Here is a 21,511-nt window from a genome sequence, read left to right as displayed (position 1 = left end):
GCCTGGGCCGCTCACGTCAGGGACAGGCCGTGAGAGCCGCGGCTGTCGGGGCAGGAACTTCGGGGCGCTGACGGAGCCGCCCCGGAGCACCCCCGCGGAGTTGAGAGTCAGTTTGGCTGGAGACGCCCGTGTCAGCAACGTGTGTGGATATTTTTCTACAAAATGCATCACGAGACTTTACTGCCCAAGGCGTCACAACCGCCCCCCACCCCAAACAAGTTTTATTATTCACCGGCCCTTTGAGTTACCTTTACCCCGTAGTACGGACTCAGTGGAAAGACAAAAGGAGATGCGGGCTCTTAAGTGCCAAGCTCGCTTTTCGTGGCATCTTATTCCTGGTATCATTCGATCGGGTGGTTAATTCTTCGTGGGCAGGCTTAGATTGCTCGCATGTCTTTTTTGCTAAAAGGTTAAGTTTTGTTCTAAGTAAGAAGTAAATAAGTCACGGTTGATCGTCTAGTGTTCTTGTCCTAATAACTGTCCTGCTGAAGACCTAGACCGCTCATTGTTAATACTTACTGGGTGCCCAGCTTTGCTCAATCTCCTGAAAATCTTTAGGCGGATTTCCATAAGGTGATGTCACTGTCGTCAAGGAATCCGCAGCCCTTGTAAAACAGGTGAGTTAGGCTACACTAGTGAGTGCCACCGCGTGAGTTTGTGCCAACTGCAGGATGTGGCGTGGTTGGCAATAGGGAGCAGAGGTCCAGGGTAGGCTTTCTGAAGGAACTGCCACCCGCGCTGAGTTTTAACAGAAAAGAAGGCGTCGCCCTCGTTACTTCCTGCGGGCCACGGCTCGGGTGTTCTCCAGCGAGTCCTGCCATTGTTTAAAATCCAAGTCGAGCTGACCTGCTAGCTGTACTTTAACCCAGTCTGCTCTCGTAGGTAAACAGAATGCTTTAAATTCTGCCTCCTGCAAGGAGCTGTGTTTATCAACGCACTGTATTGCATTTGATCTCAGCCGAGTTGTAATTAGGTGTTTGATCTCCTTTTTACCTACGAGGAGACATATATTTAGAGAGGGTAAGTGGGTTGGCAAAAGCCACCTAGCTATTAACATACCGAGCTTGGAAACAGGCTCCTTCCCATCGCACAGACACTGCCTGCCGCTGATAGTTTCCTTTGGAATGAAGAATTTCCTTTGGAATGAGAACAGGAAGCCAGATGGTGAATATCTGAACCTTGGCGTATATTCAGACACACCTCAGGCCTGGATGAGAGCATTTGCTCACCACGCTGTCCTGGGTTAACCATCCACCCTCACGTTTTGCCATGATCTTTCCTCTCTCGTCTCTTGGAATCTATTTCTATTTCTCTGTTTTTTTCTTTAATTTAGAACTCAGTTGTTACAGATTCTAAAATCTTTCTAATTCTTGTTTAGTTGCCTCCACAACATTTGAGGTCCTTGTATACTCTTTTTACAACAGACTTTTAAAAAAGGATTCTAGTTTTTTCTAATTAAGATTTTTCTTTCCCTGAAGTGATAGGCTGCATAATAAATGACTACATTTTATGTTCCTGTTTCTTGTAAGCCTTAACTCCTACAGCAGTACATTGTACTGGAGTTGCAAAGCGGTAGCGTTTTCAGGCCATGAACTGTGTGTATTTATGAGTTAGCCTGGGAATCTTGCTTCTCCTGTAACACTGATTTTATAAGAAAATGAATTCTAAGTTTGATCCATTTGGTTAATAGTATTTAGAACACTATCCCTTCACAAGTTGGAAACTTCCTGAATTACATTATCATTTTTTATTTTGACATCAGTGTTTACATTTTTAGCCTTGTAGATCTTTTTTCTTTTTTTAAATTTTCTTTCTTTGATATTTATATTCTTAGAACAAATTGTGATTGACTTCCATAGTGACAAGAATCTGTCGTTTTTGTTCTCTCAGAGTTGACTCTTATATGCCAAGTCTTCTGTGTTTCAAGTGAAAGGGAAACCCAAAAATGCTACCGAGTTGCTGTCTAGTATAGTGTTCCAGATGTCTGCTCAAGCTGATTGAAATCCCAGTTAAAAATGCTCTCTGAACTCTTCAGTTGCTATCCAGCATATCCATAGGCAGTTATTGTTCATTTGTCCCATAGGACTATTAATACTCGCTTTTTCATTATTGATGACATGTGGGTAACCATTAGGGAAATAGATAATTCATTCTGTGGTGTCTCCAGCACGCTGATAGCGGCTATTTGTGTTTCCATTTCAGCTGTGCAGCTGGCATGGTTTCCTAACTCCCCAGTGCTTAGCAGAAAAGGAGATACACTAAGGCGGGAAGGCTGAATCTGCTTCTCTGTTACTTGAAATGTGACTGGAAGCTGTGAATTCCCCCAGAGGATACCATTCTCCCCTTGTGATGTAGGGGTCAGGAGTGACACATGAATTTTCTTCCCACTTTGTTCCCTTGAACCTATGCATGGTTTTGTCACTTGTTGGTATGGTTTTTTTTAATGTATGAGCAGTTTGTTTTTTTTTTAAACAGAATGTTCCTAAAATCATCAGTTGAGATAGATATAAAGACCTTTAAAATAATAGTACATTTACGACTTTTTTAAATGGTGTTTTGTTTAAAATTGTATTTATTATTGATTACTCTTCAATCAGTTTGTTTTTGAGGAATTCCTATTTAATTCCTGTATAGGTAAAACGTCTTTTATAGTTTTCAAAGACCTTTTCCTGTTGGCAGAATCAGTAAATGAACATATACCATGCAATTCGATGTAAACTTTTGCAGTTTAAAAATAATGATGATAATTAGCATTTACTTTCTTTTTGTGAATCAGTTCCAACCTTCATTAAAATAAAATTTTATCTGTGATTGAAAGAATAACATACTTGTCCAGTTTACTCTGCCGGGAAAGATTGAAGGCAAAAAGAGAAGAGGGCAGCAGAGAATGAGATGGTTTGACAGCATCACCAGCTCAATGGACATTAATTTGAACAAACTTCGGGTGATGGTGAAGGACAGGGAAGCCTGGCGTGCAGCAGTCCATGGGGTCGCAAAGAGTCGGACACGATTGAGCGACTGAACAAAAACAAATCATTGGGACAATCATAATTAAATGTATTCATTCCCATAGTTTGAGTTTTAGTTCTTAATGCAAGTTGTTAATCTTTATTTTAAATTTTTAGATAAAATACTGCCCCATAAAGGATTAATATGAAGAGACTGCCAGCTTCACAGGGAAAGCAGTAGTATTCTTTGGTGAGGAGGAGGTTGAGGGTCGTTGTTACTGTACACTTGGAATTAATCTGGAAGGTGCCATTTGCATCACTGACATTGCTTTTTATTGGAGAGAATAACCTGAGTTCCCTGTGCAAAGCAAAGAAAAAAACCCGTCGAGTTCATGGAAACTCATGATGGTCTTTGAATACCAGCTTTTCTTCTTCCCCTCCCGTTAATTACAGACTCCTAAAACATAACAATGTCGTTTATTCTGTGAAGATTGTTTAGCCAAAGTTATTTTCTACAGCTTTGACTGTGCGTTGTTTAGAAATATTACTTTGGTGGTCTGGGAAGGAGACTGAACATGTTTGATGAGTAAAATATTTTACAGACCTCAGTTGAAATATAAAATCACCACGTCTCCACACATCTGTGATTTCTGGAGTCCTGTATCTCTCAGTAACTTTTCAGGTACTCTAAAAGTCCCATACCAGGGCCTCCAAATTTCCACTGTACCAGTTAGTGAAAACAGTATTATTGATAATTCAATACCTACTTTCCAATTCCAGCCTTTAATTTTTCTCTATTACCTGTAAAGTAGAATTTGTGAGACCTTAGGTATTATTCAGGTAACTGCTTCCTTTTACAAATGTAGAAACTCAGAAAGCGACGTACAAGGATGCTCATTCAGAGTGGTTCCCCACATTTAAACGTGGACGTGACTAGTCACCCGAGGTGTGCAAAGCAGCAGTGACTGGGTCAAAGCCGCACTCAGGGCGATAGATGACCAGGCTGAAAGGTCAGCTCCCCATGTTTGTCATCTGTCTTATGGCCGTAGTCCTTGGGACCCAAAGAAATTATGTGTCTTTACCAAAGATATTTCTCTTCCAGGACCTATAAAGCTTTAGAAACCAGTAAATATTATAATGCACAAAAGATTTAAATTAATGTAGTACCTCATTCTTAATTTAAAGGTGTTAAGTCTTTGCAGAAAAAGGCAATAAAATTATGTAGTTAGGCAGTGTAGAATAGTGGTGCTCAAACTTTTTTTGTTTCAGAGCACCTTCACATTTTAAAAAATTATTGAGGTCTCTAAAGAGTTTTCATATATGTAGACTATGTAGAAAGATATTTATTATTTTAGAAATTAAGAGTGGGAGCTTATAAAATGCATAATTTTATCACTTAAAAATAACAGTAAAAAAATCCATCATATTTTAGCATAATAACATTTTTATGCAAAAGAGCCATCTTTGCCAAAAAATTAGCAAGGAGTTTAGTGCTGTTTTACATTTTTGTAAATATCTTTAATGTCTGTTTAATAGAAGACAGGCATATTATCATGTTTCTACATTCATTGTCATATGGTAGGTTGTTTTCGGTGAAGTTTATAAAGAAAGTCAGGCTCACACAGATTTATGGTTTTAAAGGGGTTATTTTAATAGTCTTTTCAGATAATTGTGGATATACTCAACAGATGGTAGTTTCTTAAAGATCAGTTACATTGTGGAATCTGAAATCCATATCAAAGAACTTTTTGTCTCCGTTATGGTAAAATCCATTGGTTTATCTTTCAATGAATTTTTTTTATCTGTGCTTGATTTTGGTGACACCAGTCATTGGTCATTGAAAATATTAGTTTACTGTGCTGGGCAGATTCTTCCAAATATTCGCACATTTAATGTGTTGTCAAAAATCACACTTGTTTGTGTCATTACCATCACAGTGCCGTCAGAAGAGCCTCTTAAGTCGAGGAAGCTATCAGCACCTTCACTCATTTTTCAGAAAAAATGTCTGCCGAACACAGAAGTCTGAACAACCAGTTTATCAGTTGTCTTTTTAGGTAAAAATGGTGTCACTTAAATAAAGCAGCTAGTTCCTCCCACACCTCAGATGTGTTTTCAGTACAGTCCATAGGGTCGCAAAGCTTCAGATGGGACTGGGCGCAGCCACACTCAGCAGTAGTGCCTCATGCGCCCCCCTTGCTTGGTCACTCGTTGTCACAAAATGTTGCAAAGTGGACTCACTGATAGAGATATGATAAAGAGGACAGTGGCACCTACATTTTGGTGCCCCTGTCTTGAATCTTGCTAAGGCACTGGCAGCTTCACCCATCTTTGGTTTTGTACCACTAGTGCGCACGTCAGACAGCGAAACGGCAAGCAGCCTTCTAGTCTGCTTACGTTGATCCTGTTGATCTGAAACACCCTTTGAACGGGCCTTGGGGACCCCAGGAGTCTGCAGCCACACTTTGAGAACCACGGGCATAGCGAGGTCTCAGGTTTCATCGGGACCTTATAGTTCACCCAGTTCAACTGCTCTACTTCACACTGCCCTCGCCAAGTATTTATTTAGATTTTGTTTGAATGCTTCCAGTTCCTGTGAATAACTGTGCTAAATGAATAAAAATAAGAGACATAGACAGCTACTTGATGGAAAGTAAGAGAGATTCGTAACCCTGGAATTGTGCTTTGTCCTGTTATTTTAAAAAAGTGCATACTTATAAATTTTGAATCGCCTGTAGTGTCTGTGATTGAGATAGCAGATGGGTGCAGGTGTTGATGGCATTGCCTTTCATCTTTAAATCGGATGATAGCCTGCATTGGAATCTGACGAGGCTTGGAAAGCAGCCGTGGGGGTGTTCTGTGGTCTAGGCTGGGCTTGAGAAAGCCCTTGAGAACTCATATAATATCATTGAGGGTGGGCACACACTTGCTATTAATCTCATTTTTAAGCCTCAGCTTATAGAACAGTTATTTAAATATTTCCCCTTAGGAATGGAACCATTTCCCGTCTTCTGAGTCCACGTGTGAGAGCACGTGACAGAGGTCAAGTGAGCATGTCCGTCATCGCTCCCTCAGTTGACTGGATCCTCAGCTAACCCTGTACCCAGCATGGTGGTTCTGACAGCTCCAAGCTATCCATTCTTTGTATCTTTAGCCTTAAATCGCTTATTGTACTGATATTTAAAGATAGGAAGCATACGGAGTGGTCACGGTGAACCAAACTACTTAATGTTGACCGTAAAATTCTCACAGTGATCATCAGCAGATCCATATGTTTCATTCCTATGATCCAAGTGCTAATAGAGTATAAAAAGATACTACTAATTGTTTCAAAACTGTTCTTTTTAAGAAGCAAACAATCATGATTAGATTTACTTTGGCTATGAATAATAAAAAATTAATCATGTTTTTAATAGGTTATTTTTTGAGAAATGTTCACTAATATCAGTGTGATACTTCTAACCACTTTATCTAAATAAAAAGCACAAAAATTACTTTTCCAAGATTGATATTTTTTATTTAGCTGTAAAACATGCTATGATAATGTGCTAATTTTTGATACTGTAATGTAGATTTAGTCTGCATGTTATATTAAGCCCTAGAATCAGCTGGTTTTCAAAAAAATAACATTCGTTCACATATCATGCTTTTTTGTTCATAATTTACATAAACCATGGAAAACATTAGCTAAGGAGGATTTGTTTAGTTTGGGATAAGTTTGCGTTGCTTATGAAGCATCAGGTACTCAACAAACAGATAAATTGAGATTATGGATGAAGTAGACATGAAGAATTCATAAACAGGTATGATGGAGGCATGAGAAAGAATGAAATCCCCAAGGGAAAGAAGGGTCAGTATACAGGTCCTTGGAAAACACCCCTGTTCAGGGATGGGTCAGAGGGGAGACACACGAGAATTTTATTCTACTGGAAGCCAAGGAAGATTCAAGATTTAGTGCCACTTAGCAGTACATTCGGAGAGGGCAATGGCACCCCACTCCAGTACTCTTGCCTGGGAAATCCCATGGATGGAGGGACCTGGTAGGCTACAGTCCATAGGGTTGCTAAGAGTCAGACACGACTGAGCGACTTCACTTTCACTTTTCACTTTCATGCATTGGAGAAGGAAATGGCAACCCACTCCGGTGTTCTTGCCCGGAGAATCCCAGGGACAGAGGAGCCTGGTGGGCTGCCGTCTCTGGGGTCGCACAGAGTCGGACACGACTGATGCGACTTAGCAGCAGCAGCAGCAGTACACTGTTGCAGTGTGGACGAGAAAAATCCATTGGATTCATTAGCAAGCGGGGTTTGCTTTTTATGAGAGATCCTCATGATAGCTCATGCTTTTCATTGAATTCTCTTAGTGGTTAAGCAGGTGCTGGAATGGTTAAAGACACAGACAGATGGACTTGAGAGTCAGTTAATGTGTGATAATTTGGCAAAGGCATGATTGAGAAATGGGAATAAGTTAGATATTTATTTAAGATGTGGGACTTGTAGCTCATTCGATAAAGAATCTGCCTGCCATGCAGGAGACCCGGGTTTGATCCCTGGGTCGGAAAGATTCCCTGGAGAAGGAAATGGCAACCCACTCCAGTATTCTTGCCTGGAAAATCCCATGGACAGGGGAGCCTGGAGGGCTACAGTCCATGGGGTCGCAAGAGTTGGACACGACTTAGTGACTAACAACCACCACCACCAGGCGTAAGGTTAAAAACATGGTAATAATGTAAAAGAAGCGTGGAAGATGAGGGATACTGGGCACCAGGCTTCTGTGCTCAACAGGGCTAACGTCCTTTCCCTCTAAACAACTTTTCTAATCCGTGTAAACTTTGGTTTCACTTCAGGTATGTTAAACTCACCGTTCATCTCGATTGCTTATGGTTCTAAGATGTTATCAGCAAATGCAGTGCAGCATGCAGAAGAGCCTGGCAAAAATCCACCTCTTCTGGCAACGCCTTTCATGAATGTTTGCCTCCTAAGATGTGCTTTCTAAGGGGTAACTAATTGCCTTGCTTATTCTGCATGACCAGCAGCAGTGGTCTTGGGTTCAGCTGGACATTCTCAAAAGACGCAGTAGACCATACCTGACACCAGCCTCCCACTGCCTTGTTGAGAGATGCGGATAGAAGACCCGGCTTGGCAGAGTCGAGTGCGTCATTCCACGTGACGACTCAGGCCGGCGGGAAGAGGATGCAGGGCTGGGAGCAGGTGGTGCTGTGACCCAACTGCTTCATGCCCCACAGGAAACGGGGTCTTTTGTTGCGAGACAGAGGCATAGTGTCCAGGACTCAGCAGAGAGCACGCCAGGCACACACCTTACCCCGCTCAGCCCAGACTCAGCTCTGCAGTGGTGTCAGGCCCACCACACAGAGAGCTCCTCAGAAACATTTCTCATCGCCTACCTGTAGGAGGTTCCCACGGAAACAGTGCTTGAGGGTTAACCAGAGGTCATCACTTTTTCCTGGGGGAGAAGAGGTTTTGTTAACCCTTTATTCACACTAATTTTTTTGGCAAAACAGATGGGAAACTTACTGCTAGCTTTAGGATCCGTTGACTGTTTTCAAGGAAGTGTTGCATTTTTTACTGACCATCATAGCATCTGGGTTTATGCGAAGTTATTTTTACATCTCAACAGATGGCTCAAGTTATGCCTTGAATAATTGTACTTGGTTGATAGTTTCATCAAATTTGTTCAGTAGAAGTCCTTCCTGGATAGTTTGCTAGATCCAGCTCTTTGAAGAGCATGGAGCTATGGTACAGAATGGGGACGGAAGTCATTGGCAATTGGGTTAGCAAACATAAGGCAGTCCGTGAGCAGAGGTCTCTTTCTAAACCACCGGAATGCTGCAGTGTATTCAAGAGAAGACACACACATTCTCTAGAACATTTTTTATTAACCAGTCCTTAAAATTGACTTCCATTTGCTATTCCTCAAAGTGAATTGGCTTTTATTGACTTGCACAGTGTAACAGTCCATTGCAAGATTGCATTTGTGTATCACAAAGTCATTTAATGTAGGTGACTTTTCAGGAAAGCTTTGTGGAAAACTGCAAGGTTAATCCTATATTCCTAAGCAATAATGGACTCAAATAATGCCACTTTCCTGATGTCCACTCTTAAATATACATGTCCAGTGTTCAGAATGCAGTTACGTGAGCATTTTAAAAATTCTCATTCTACCGAAAAAAAAATTCAAACTGAAAATAAGTGATACACCCAAGATTACTTAACAAATATATGGTAGAACAGACTTTAAGGTGATGGAATTTTACTGTGTTTTTTTCCTGATATGTCACAAAACAAATGATATTTGAGTTACACATCTCTCTGATACTTCTGTCATAAATGATTGGCTTGACTATGAAAAAAAATGTACCTTTTTTCACTAAAGAAATATCTTAAATGATACATTTTTCCCAAATGGTACAGTGCTCTAGTGTATTTGTATGTTATATCCCAGACCTTATTAATCCTAATCGTTATACAAACATTGTTTTGTTTTGATGTATCAAATAAATGCCAGTCTATTTCCGAATTTTCCTATACAACTCCTAGGTATAAATGAAAGTCATTCTCTTAGACTTAACAGAAATAAGGATTAAATTAAGTAAATGTTAGCATTAGATGAAAAAGGAAAGTGGTTCGATGTGGCTCTGAGACCTGGCCCTACAGTGACGGTCATAGAGCAGCGCTGTGTAGTGGCTGTTGGTGGATAGTCGTCCCGGACCGCGAACCGCGTTGGCTGTCCACCTGGACCCCAGGGCTGGGATTCAGGCCTCCGTGCCTCGGCTTGTTCAGCTGCTGGAGTGCAGACTCTTTCTCTCAGCCTGGTTCTTCCCAGGTCTGACCCTTAATGCCCAGGTCCTGCTGCCCTGTCTTCTAAGCTTGGATACCTGCTTTTCTCTTACTGTCAAGCTTGTTGTAATAAAACTTGCCACAACTGGGTGGCAGTATTGGTTTCAGAGCAGCTTCAGAAGAACGCTAGGCTGTTGGTTTGTGTTCAAAGAGAGTCATTTGAACAAAAACTCAAATTTGAAAATCCATGTTTAGTGAAATAGTTAACAATTTTTGGCGAGATAATGATGAAAAATTAAATCTATTAAATTATCTAACTCATCTTTATAGCCAGCATAATTTAACTTGATCTTCAGTATTTAATTTGATGAACTAAATACTACATTTAAAAGTTTATGGCATACAGTAAAATTTTAAAGATAAGTCATTAACAGTTATTTACTAAATTTAAGACTAACTTTATGGATAGTTTTGTTAGTGAGTAAAAGAGAATTTTTTTTAATGGTAAATACTTAAGTAGATGACTACAAAACATTGTAGCATCTCACCTTTTTTGCCTTTTTAATACGGTATATGTAAATTTTATTTGATTATAAAAGCATTGACTTCTGAAAGCTTTTCTTCTGTATTTTCTTTATATCACTTATATTTTTCAGCAGAGTTTTAAAAGATTTTTTCTCCAGTGAGTAATTTTCTTCACTTACCTCTGGTTCTCAGATAGAATTTTCTGTGTCTTTGTTTCACACCTGTCCCCCAAGTGTCTACAGCCGTATCAGTATGCCGCAGCAGTCTTTGCTGACTCCCTGCTGTGAAGTTGCAGTCAGGGCTTTGTAAAGATTGAACATGTTGCACAGTGCTAGCAGTCTGAAGTTTCTTTTAAATCAGTTGTGAAACACAAATTATTAGACCGTTTCTTAAAAATAATACAGAGTCGGACACGACTGAGCGACTTCACTTTCACTTTTCACTTTTACACATTGGAGAAGGAAGTGGCAACCGGCTCCAGTGTTCTTGCCTAGAGAATCCTAGGGACAGGGGAGCCTGGTGGGCTGCCGTCTCTGGGGTCGCAGAGAGTCGGATATGACTGAAGCGACTTAGCAGCAGAAAGGGCTTCCCAGATGGCGATAGTGGTAAAGAATCTACCTGCCGATGCAGGAAATGCAAGGGACAAGGGTTCTATCCTTAGGTTGAGAAGATCCCCTTGAGAAGGAAATGGCAACACACTCCAAGATTCCTGCCTGGAAAATTCCATAGACAGAAGAGCCTGGTGGGCTACGGTCCATGGGGCCTCAAAAAGTGATTGAGCACAGTTTTAAATTGTTCTTTAAATTTAGCTATGCGAGAACCTCCAAATGGGGAAGGGATACTTTATTTTTTTTATCCTAGTTTAATTATAATTTTTTTCTATAATGTGGAAAATTGACAATAAAGCATATTGGATTGATCTTGACAGGTTAGACTCTGTTAACTCCCTCTTTAATAAAATTTGCCCTCAATCTACTTAGCTTAATAATTGTGTAGGATACAAAATCAATATACAAAAATATGTTGTGTTTCTATAAGCTAATAATGACCTATCAGAGAAATTACGACAATCTCGTATATGGTTTCATTGAGAAGAATAAATAGGTAGGCAGAACACTCTTTGACTTAAATTGCAACAATGTTTTTTGGATCTGTCTTCTCCAGTCATGGAAACAAAAGCAAAAAATAAACAAATGGGACCTAATTAAACTTAAAAGCTTTTGCACAGCGAAGGAAACCACAGATAAAATGAAAAGACAACCTATGGACTGGGAAACAATATTCGCAAATCATGAGACCAACAAGGGCTTATTTTCCAGAATAGACAAACAGCTTATACAGCTCAATATCAAAAACACAGCAAAACACCACAACCCAATCAAAAAATGTGCAGAAGACCTAAATAGACATTCCTCCGAAGAAGACGTGCACGGGGCCAGTGGCACCTGAAGAGGTGCTCAGCGTCACCAGTTGGAGAAATGCAGATCAGAGCCGCAGTGAGGCGCTACCGCAGGTGTTCTCACCCGAACCTATGTGTGCTACTGGCCTCTGACTAGACTGGCTGTGGGGTCATCGTGCAGCATGTGCAGTAGACCTGAAGCTGACGTAATGTTACGTGTCCCTTCACCTCCGTGTAGAAACTGCCCTCACCCTCCTCAGCTGGCCAGTGGATGCACCAGGAGCCTTGGCGCCTGGCTTCCTGGCCTCCGGGCTCTTCTGCCTGCAAAGCTGGGACGTGGCCAATCCACTTAGGCTCCTGAGCCTGTGTTCCCTCCTGGAAAAAATGGGGAACATGGCATCAGTTTATTTTTCTCTTAAATCAAGGAAAATACATGAATGAAAGTATTTTTAACGCATTTTTTTTAAACCTGCATTTTTTTTTCTTTTTAGAAAATGAATATATTTAATGCGTATTTGTCTTTCATCAGTACAGCAGTGGAGGGTGAAAACAGCTTGGGAACTGAAGGGACCGAGAGAATTAGGACGGGCGGTTTTATGGATGGCCTGGTGTGGCTTCCACGGACTCTCCTGGTGATGGGATTGGTTACATCATGGACCTAACTTTTAAGCTAATAGATACATGTCACCTCACTGACTCTCTCTCTCTCTCTTTCTGTCTCTAGGACACTTGCAGAGAGCCACGATGGAAAAGTCCTGGATGCTGTGGAACTTTGTTGAAAGATGGCTGGTAGCTTTGGCTTCCTGGTCTTGGGCTCTCTGCCGCATTTCTCTTTTATCTTTAATAGTGACCTTTCATCTGTATGGAGGCATTGTCTTACTTCTGTTAATATTCATATCAATAGCAGGTATTCTGTATAAATTCCAGGATGTATTGCTTTACTTCCCAGAACAGCCATCTTCTTCGCGCCTTTATGTTCCCATGCCCACTGGTATTCCACATGAAAACATTTTCATCAGAACCAAAGATGGAGTGCGTCTGAATCTTATTTTGATAAGATACACTGGAGACAGCTCGCCCTATTCCCCGACTATAATTTATTTTCACGGGAATGCAGGCAACATAGGCCACAGGTTGCCAAATGCCTTGCTTATGTTGGTTAACCTCAAAGTCAATCTTCTGCTGGTCGACTACCGAGGCTATGGGAAAAGTGAAGGAGAGGCAAGTGAAGAAGGACTCTACCTTGATTCTGAGGCTGTGCTGGACTATGTGATGACCAGACCCGACCTTGACAAAACAAAAATTTTCCTTTTTGGCCGTTCCTTGGGAGGAGCGGTAGCTATTCATTTGGCTTCTGAGAATTCACATAGGATTTCAGCCATTATGGTTGAGAACACATTTTTAAGCATACCACACATGGCCAGCACTTTATTTTCATTCTTTCCAATGCGTTACCTTCCTTTATGGTGCTACAAAAATAAGTTCTTGTCCTACAGAAAAATCTCTCAGTGCAGAATGCCTTCTCTCTTCATCTCCGGACTCTCCGACCAGTTAATCCCACCAGTAATGATGAAGCAGCTCTATGAGCTCTCCCCGTCTCGGACTAAGAGATTAGCCATTTTTCCCGATGGAACTCATAACGATACGTGGCAGTGCCAGGGTTACTTCACGGCCCTCGAACAGTTCATCAAAGAAGTAATAAAGAGTCCTTCTCCTGAAGAGATGGCCAAAACTTCATCTAATGTAACAATTATATGATGTTTTCGTTTTCATTAATGCACTGTATTTTAATTTGTGCAGAATGATAAAATACTCCTTTCTAGAAGCGTGTTATGTCTGTACTTGTCTGAAGAGTGACATTAAACTTTGAAAGGACTTCAGTGCTCCTTTAAAATGATCCAAATAGTTTTTTACATTTGAAAAACTATAATTATTGGGATTATTTCATACATTTTCACCAGACTTTTCAGTGTGGTTGCGTATCCATATCTTTAGTTTAATATGCTATTATAGCATATTCAAAAGTTTCTTGTTGCCCAAGATGTACGTGTAATCCGTGTGACACTTAGATTAATGACTAAGTGTGAAAGGAGACATGTAAACGAGAAACCTTTGGGTATTATTCCTTTAGTAAATACTGGGACAATCATGGTAAGCAAACTTAGTTCTGTAATTGCATTTTTCACCTTAAAAATTGAAATGCATGGTGGTGTTTTATTCCTTGACTTATGCAATGCACTGTTTTTAATGTAAATAGTACTGATCATATACCAGTGTATATGGTAGCCTGGGTTATATCTATTTTTATGTAAACTCTATTTTGTTTTTAGCCAGAAATGAAATTGAGGCCTGTGTGCAGGTCACCGTTGACTTTTGCTCTGCTGAATCCTGAGATCCAGCCTTTTCTTCAAAATAAATGGGACCCCCTTTTCCAGTGTAAATGTACCATGTTTTGTTAGGTACAGTCTGGATCATGGCATGTAAAAACAGAAATTGAGACTTTTACTGCAGCTTTGATGTGCATATTTGAACTTTTTAACATTTGTATCAATGATTTTGGTGGCAAAAAGAGTTTTAGCTTCTGTCATTTTGTAAGTCTACAGCTGAACCACTAATAGCGGTCATAATGAAGATCAGAACCTATTTAAGAATCAATTAGGAAGTCTTATTACATTATTGTACATACTGTTTTACAAAAATTCCTACGTTTGCTTTTTTAAATCCAAATATCTACGTGGATCTATCCCACTGAAGCCAAGGTAACATTTATTGGACTTTCTGAAAATAGAAGTGACGAAAACAAAAGTAAATGAAAATTATCTTCTTCAGCTTAATGTTTCAGTTATAAAATAGAGGAGCTGCATCAAAGGACAGCTTTAGGAAGTCTTATTTATTCATTTTCTACCTGTGAGAATGTGTGAGTGAAAGAACTCTAGAGCTTTTTATCACAGAACCTATTACCACGTTTAACCATTAAATGGCTGTAAGTGAGAAGTAGTATTTAGACATATAGAAGAGTAAGAAAAATCTTACTTAAAAAAAGAGCCCCTTAAACTTACAAGATTACCTGAAAAAACATAAGCAGTCCTCAAAAATTAGAGGTAATTGAGATGTGTACATTATTGCATCAGCTCTAACGTACGCTGTTGTGAATATTTTAGCTGTGTTTATTGGCTTTGTGCAAGTAGCTCGGACAGAGAAAGAATGGATTAGTAATCTTGACCTCAGTCAAAAACTCTGTGAAGACAGGGCAGGAGACACTTTTGCCAAATCACATTCTTGTCTCTCACTTTCTGTCAGTGTTTAAGAAAAAATAAAATACAGCAAGTGTGAGTTCTCAAGGATAAATGTTTTCTATAAATTGTAAAAACATCATGCATTTAAAAACGAAATTGGAAACGCATATCATGGAAGGTGTATTTTGTATGCATAAATTCACGACAATTAAAGGCTGCTTTCATTCTGTCAATCATTGCTGTGTAGAATGACTATCCCAGATAGTAATACGTTAAAAAGGAAGAAGACCCGAAAATGTAGTGTATCTAGACATGAGCTTACCCAGACTTGTGTCACTTTTTAGCATTTACAAAGTACATTATGTTTTCTTGTGATCATTTAGTACACTGGAGCAATTTATCAACTTTAGTTATAAATATACTGATGAAGCATAAAAAGCTTTTTCTTCATCGGTGTTTCGTTTAATGCTGCTGTTTTTCTTAGTACTTCAGGTTTATTTTTTGTTTGTTTTTAGCAATCTCCCCACCGGTTTTTTTGTGTATCCCATTCCTACCTTTGTTCTTCTCTTCGGGTTGAGGAGCCTTTCTTTCTGCAGCAAAGGGGAGAGGTTGTGTCTAGGGCTGTAGTATTTAAATCTCTTTCCTAGCTTCTTTGTGTATTTGAGGCTATTTCCTTAAATGGGAAACATGTAGAAGACAAACTCCTATTATCAGGGGTTCATGAAGCCCATGGCATCATTTTTTTTTTTTTAAACATCTAATTTTGTGGCCAAAGCAACTGGTCAAGAAAACATGAATTCATGAGTCACACCTTCATTTTGGACTCATCTCTTAGTGGGTATAGGCTTGTGTCCGTCATTAATTTCTGTCTCATTTATGCAAGAGCAGCTGTAGGCATTTCTGGATGAGGTTTTAAATGTAATTTGGAAATCCTAGAGTGATTTTTAAAAATAGAATAAAATTGATTGAGATCAAAATCCATTATTCTAAAAGGGATTATTGGAAGTAAAATGGTGAAGAGTATCCTAAAGAAAGACACTGCAAAATACAGGAGGAAACCGTTCCTAACAGATACAAGAATACTAACAAGATAAAGACAACTGGAAAGGTGAATGAGACATGTGTCCCTAAGGGTGGCTCTAGGATGTAATTAGCTGCTGAGGTTGGTGACAAGGAAGCAGAACATGGAACGCAGAACGTAGGAACCATGGCGTTTCTAACAGAGAAGGCGACTGGAGCACCTGTTAATTGTATCTACCCTACGTCTTTGCAAATACTTTTGACTGTAAAAGGTATTTTCATTAAAATGGTATTCTGAATTTTGTTATGGGGCAGCTTAAATTTATTTTTTTCTTGAATGTAGACAGTTGATAATAACCCGTGTTCTACCTTTGTGTCACCAGATTAATGACACTGTAATCCTTGCTGAGGATTCATGCCACCTGATGCTTTCATACTCATTTCTTATGAGTAGTTTATACCATTTGGTTTGAGATGGGTCTGGGCTTGTTTGGTGGACTTAACGAAGGCCATATTCAATTTTATATAAACTATCATGCAAGCCCGGCCAAAGTGTAGTTTTTGATTGAGTCCCTTCCTTGAGGTTAGGAGTAAATACGGTAAGTCTTAAAAAGGGATGTCACTGACATCCCTTTTTAAATTAGGTCGTGATTGAGAGAGCCGAAAACCTCCACTGACCTTTCCCCTCTTCGTTTTTCTTAATATGTTTGACTGCAGTTACGGAGAAAGAAACGTGAAAAGAGTACTTTTGGATTATCTGCTTAAATTTATGTATTTTCATATCACTCAGGTAAAGTTGTGAATGACAGAGCACAGACATCTATTTTTTAAATCAGAGTAGAAAATAAAAAGCACTTCTGTTAACTTATATTGCCATATATGCACATCATCTTAGCTAATCAGAAATAGTGTGTTCATTTGTGTGGCAAAATAAATGCATTCATTCTAATAGTAGTCAACACATTTTTGCCAGATGGCACAAATATACCTCCATTTATATTTTGTTTCTCAAAAATGTAGTTTAACAATAGGACTGTGTATGAGACACTTTTATGAAAAGTGTCATATATACATACGTAACAGGGATGAGTGTGTGTTGAACAATTTCTGTCAGTACACCATGTGCTGGAAATTCCAAGTTGTTTTCAACCCATTCAGATACATTCAGGATAAAATAAGTTAATCCAATTTCATAATGTAAATCATATTTTGTTATTTGCCATAGTTTATTTGAAGCCGTAATAAACTTTTATAACTCAGATTTGAATGTTATAGTGCATTATGTGGTAATCATGGCAAGCAAACATTGACATTTGTTTTTTTACAAATAAATTTCTTTTAAAATATACTTTCTATTTTTCTGTACTGACATATGCAATAAATTGATACATTAAAAGTTTGATTAATGTCTTAAGATAGTTTGTTTTCAGTCTTTTCTATTAACCTAAATTATATGAAAGGACATTAAATCTTCCTCAGTGGTCAAATAAACTCGCGAATTTGTACTGAAATTAATGAATTTTTATTGGTGTGAATAAAAGGTTAGATCTACTTTCTCTTCCCTATATATATATATATATAATGAATGTAGTCCCATTAATATATATATTAATGTATAATAATTATACATTATTATAATGTATAATATTATTATACATTATTATAATGTATTATTCTCCCACATACATTTCATTTAGGCTAATATTAAATATTTCCTGTATGTGAACTGCTGGCGGATGAGACCCAAAGCATTTGATTAGTTACATTAATATAGGAATGAATGGATTTTAACTGTTCTTAGTTAATGTTGCCTTGAGAGTTCATAAAGTGCCTTTTTGTGAAATTCTGCTTTTCTTCTCAGTATTGAGTTAATGATTCGGGGTTAATTATAAAGATGCCCCAGTAGTCACTCGACCTTTAGGGGTCTGTAGCTTGCTTTACGTAACCAGAAATCTGTTTGCTTAGATAGTGTCAGAACCAGCTAGATGACGGGAAAGTGGCCCCTTGCAAGCAGAGGTGAAGATGTCACCTGGAAGAGACTGCTGTTGCATGGGTCGATCTGGGGCAAAGTAGGATCCCCAGTGTGCTTCCTGTGGGATCACCAACCTGGATTCCCGGGGGAGCAGTTTTCAGATCTCTAGTTCTTAACTTTCAAAGGGTAATTTTTTCCACATTCCTGATTCACTCTCCAACTCTTGCTTTACACCCTAAAGATGATGAGTAGTTGGGTCTGGTTAGAGAATGTAACTCCTGTCTTATTAAGGGGAGTGAGTGATAGTTGCTCAGTCATGCCTGACTCTTTGCAACCCCATGGACTATAGCCTGCCAGGCTCCTCTGTCCATGGGATTCTCCAGGCAAGAACATTGGAGTGGGTTGCCATGCCCTCCTCCAGGGGATCTCCTCGACCCGGGGATCTCCCCAACCCAGGGATCAAACCCACCTCTCTGACTGTCTCTTGCTTTGGCAATCGGGTTCTTTTTCACTCCTGGGAAGTCCATATATATATATATATGTATATATGTATCTGTGTGTGCATATATATGTGTGTGTGTATACGTACCCATGCTCCAAACCTGATGAAGCATGAGATTCTTGAAGTTCCCCTGCCTCCCTCCATTAGAATCCTTTTCTGCCTGATTAGCTGGGGATAGTTTATGTTGTTTGCACCTAAGAGACACCTGAGGGTTAGAACATCCAAAAGAAGATGCTGAAAAGGCCTCTTGGTTTGGGGAAGGAGCTCTGGGCTAAAGATGGGTGTCTTAGTCACCATCAGAGGCACGACAAGAACGGGTGGTGGACAGCGGTGTGACTGTACTTCATGCACCGAACTGCTCATCCAAAAATGGATAAAATGGTCAGTCTTGTGTTATGCGTATTTGTCCACAGTTTTAAAAACAGGAAAGAGTGGATGAGAATGTTTAGGGCAAGAGTCTAAAAGGAAAGGAGAATGTAGGACCTAGGCTGAGGAGTAGGAGAAGGAGAGAAGTCTCAGAGGAGACAGAATGAGCTGTTCTATTCTGCTCTGGGCAGTCGATGGCCCTGTGCGCATGCCAAGTCACTTCAGTTGTGTCTGACTCTGCAACCCTGTGGTGTGTCCCACCAGGCTCCGTGAGATTCTCCAGGCAAGAATACTGGTGGGTCCCCATTTCCTCCTCCAGGGGATCTTCCTGACTCAGGGATCAGACCCAAGTCTCCTGCGTTGGCAGGTGGGCTCCTTACCGCTAGCGCCACCTGGGAGTAGCTGGCACTTGGTTGCTCAGAACAAGTTTGTAGCCTTGTTCACGGTCTGAATGAACGAATGAGTTTACTCCTCAACTGGGGTGCTTCTGAGCTTGCTGAGTGTTAAGCGCAGGTGTAATTACATATGGGTGATGAAATTTGGTATAAAGTATCATGGTGAACAAGATTAGCAAATTGAGGTCATAGCTTAGAATGGCTTCTTTTATCAAAGAGCAGAGTCCGCAGGAACTGGATGGTGAAGGGAAGACACAGACCAGTGCCATTGACTGACGTCATCAGAAGCAAGGTGCTGGCAGGATTGTGAACGGTTACATTTCAGAGACCAGATTGTATATAACTATTAAACAGTAAGTTTTATCACTTTTTAACCCAGTTTTCACATTGAGAAGTCTGTCCTGAAAATACAATTAGATGAGAGCCTGTGTAGACTTATACTGTAATATGGCTTTTTTTTTGTAGTAGTGCTCAAAACAATGAAACAACAAAAGAGCTTGACACTCCATCAGTGGGAAATAATAAATTATCAAAGGAATTAAAATTTATAAGTTTGATCTGGGAAAATACCCATGATATATTTTACTGAAGAAAAGCTATTGCAGTGCAATGCTAGCAGTATTAGTCCATTAGAAAGCATATATATAAATAGAATAATATGTAGGTGGGTATATATATGTATATGAATAAAGAGAAAGGTGTTGGTATAAAATCTGTTTATACCAACACCTGTTTATACCAACGCCATCTGACTTTATATAATATACACTATATACATTAACCTGTTGATACTAATTACAGATCAGGGAAAGACTGCTGTCGGGGAAGAAGGAAGGAAGAGATCATTAGTAGGTACAGAACTCAACATTGTTCGATTTTTAATTAACATGCAATATGTTGACCAAGTATAAGCAAAATAATTCTTAATAAAAAGAAAACTTGGACAAAAATGTGGGTTTTCTTGTACTTAATATTGAAAAGACAATGGAGAATTTTTTGGCGTATGATTGCTTTAATAACTTTCCCTTTCCCTAGTTCACAGAAGTAGTCTTTTTTAGTGGTACGTCTGGTATTAAAAGTCAGAGTACTGTGGGGATTCCCTGGCGGCCCAGTGGTTAGGACACTGCAGTTTCCCTGTTGAAGGTGGGGGTTTAGTCCCTGGTCTGGGAACTGTTCATAAGGTCCCACAAGCCCCAGGGCACAGCCAAATAATAATAATTTTAAAAACAAAATGGCTAGTTTTAAAAGTCAGGGTGTTGTGGATCAGCTTGTAAATTACCTCAAAGAAATAAATGTTATTTAAAACATTTCAGTTGTAAATTGACAACAATCATTATATATGCACATATATATTTATGTATAAAATATTCCATATATCCGCCATCTGTCTGTATCAATCTATCGACCTATCGATCAGTCATCTCAATCTACCATTTATGTCAACTACTTCTTAGGGATGTATAGCATTAGATACACAATTTTCTCCATCATACATTTTCCACCTAATATGTTTATAGGTATTTTAAAAATAGAAGTATTTTCATAATGTTGGAATTTGAAGGATCTAAACTTAATTGGAAAACACAAGAGCGTGTAGTGAACTTCAGATTTCAGGTCCCTTTAACAGATGAGGTTTATTTGTTAGATCGTCAGCTGTAGCAAATACGCTTATACTTGTGAATATCTGGATTCTCTACATGTTAGAGGTAGAAGTCTATGAGCCCTGCCCCCTCCACCTGGCACCCAGACATGTTGCGTGAGAAGGAGAAGGAGGAGGGGAGGAGGAACACAGACAGCCTGGACCTGGAATCAGTGTCGGAAGTGGGGTGGAGGCCGTCTTGTGGGGCTGAGCCCTCAACCTGTGGAATCTGACATAACCCCAGACAGACGTATCAGAATTGAAGTATGCAGCTGATACCCATTTCAGTATCAAATTCTGATATCCATTTCAATATCAGAATTGAAATGGGCAGCCAGCTGGCTTCGCAGAAAATTACTGCTGGGGGAAAATTTCCGCACATCTGTTGTCAGAAGAGTTGAGAGTATGACCGTGGTGTGAGACTAAACAGATACCCAGAAAGGGCAAACAGAAAACTAAATGAAAAAAAGATACACAGGAAGAATACTGAGGTTTTCTTTATAAGCCTATTTGAGAAGGCTTGCTGATCAATGAACAGGAACTCTGCTTCATTTCACATGGTAAATAAGTTAGTGTTTGTACTGCTTTTTTAAAGTAAATTTTTACAGAGCTTTAAAAAGGAATGATGCTAAAGCTGAAACTCCAGTACTTTGGCCACCTCGTGCAAAGAGTTGACTCATTGGAAAAGACTCTGATGCTGGGAGGGATTGGGGGC

The 21,511-nt window shown here is 39.5% G+C and overlaps 1 protein-coding gene across 1 annotated transcript in view; it reads left to right on the top strand.

The window, feature by feature from the left end:
* The window catches only part of ABHD13 (abhydrolase domain containing 13), a 20,151-nt gene extending 2,827 nt beyond the window's left edge, over positions 1 to 17,324 (top strand). The window contains exon 2 of the mRNA XM_010831464.1: positions 12,391 to 17,324. Coding sequence (XP_010829766.1) covers positions 12,411 to 13,424 — 1,014 coding nt within the window. The 5' untranslated portion in view covers positions 12,391 to 12,410 and the 3' untranslated portion in view covers positions 13,425 to 17,324. The remainder of the gene's footprint in view (positions 1 to 12,390) is intronic.
* The last annotated feature ends 4,187 nt before the right edge of the window (positions 17,325 to 21,511 follow it).

This window comes from Bison bison, unplaced genomic scaffold, assembly GCF_000754665.1.
Source record: "Bison bison bison isolate TAMUID 2011002044 unplaced genomic scaffold, Bison_UMD1.0 scf7180017864527, whole genome shotgun sequence".
NCBI lineage: Eukaryota > Metazoa > Chordata > Mammalia > Artiodactyla > Bovidae > Bison > Bison bison.
The sequence above is the reverse complement of the archived record's forward strand: the minus strand, read 5'-3'. Positions and strand labels throughout refer to the sequence as shown.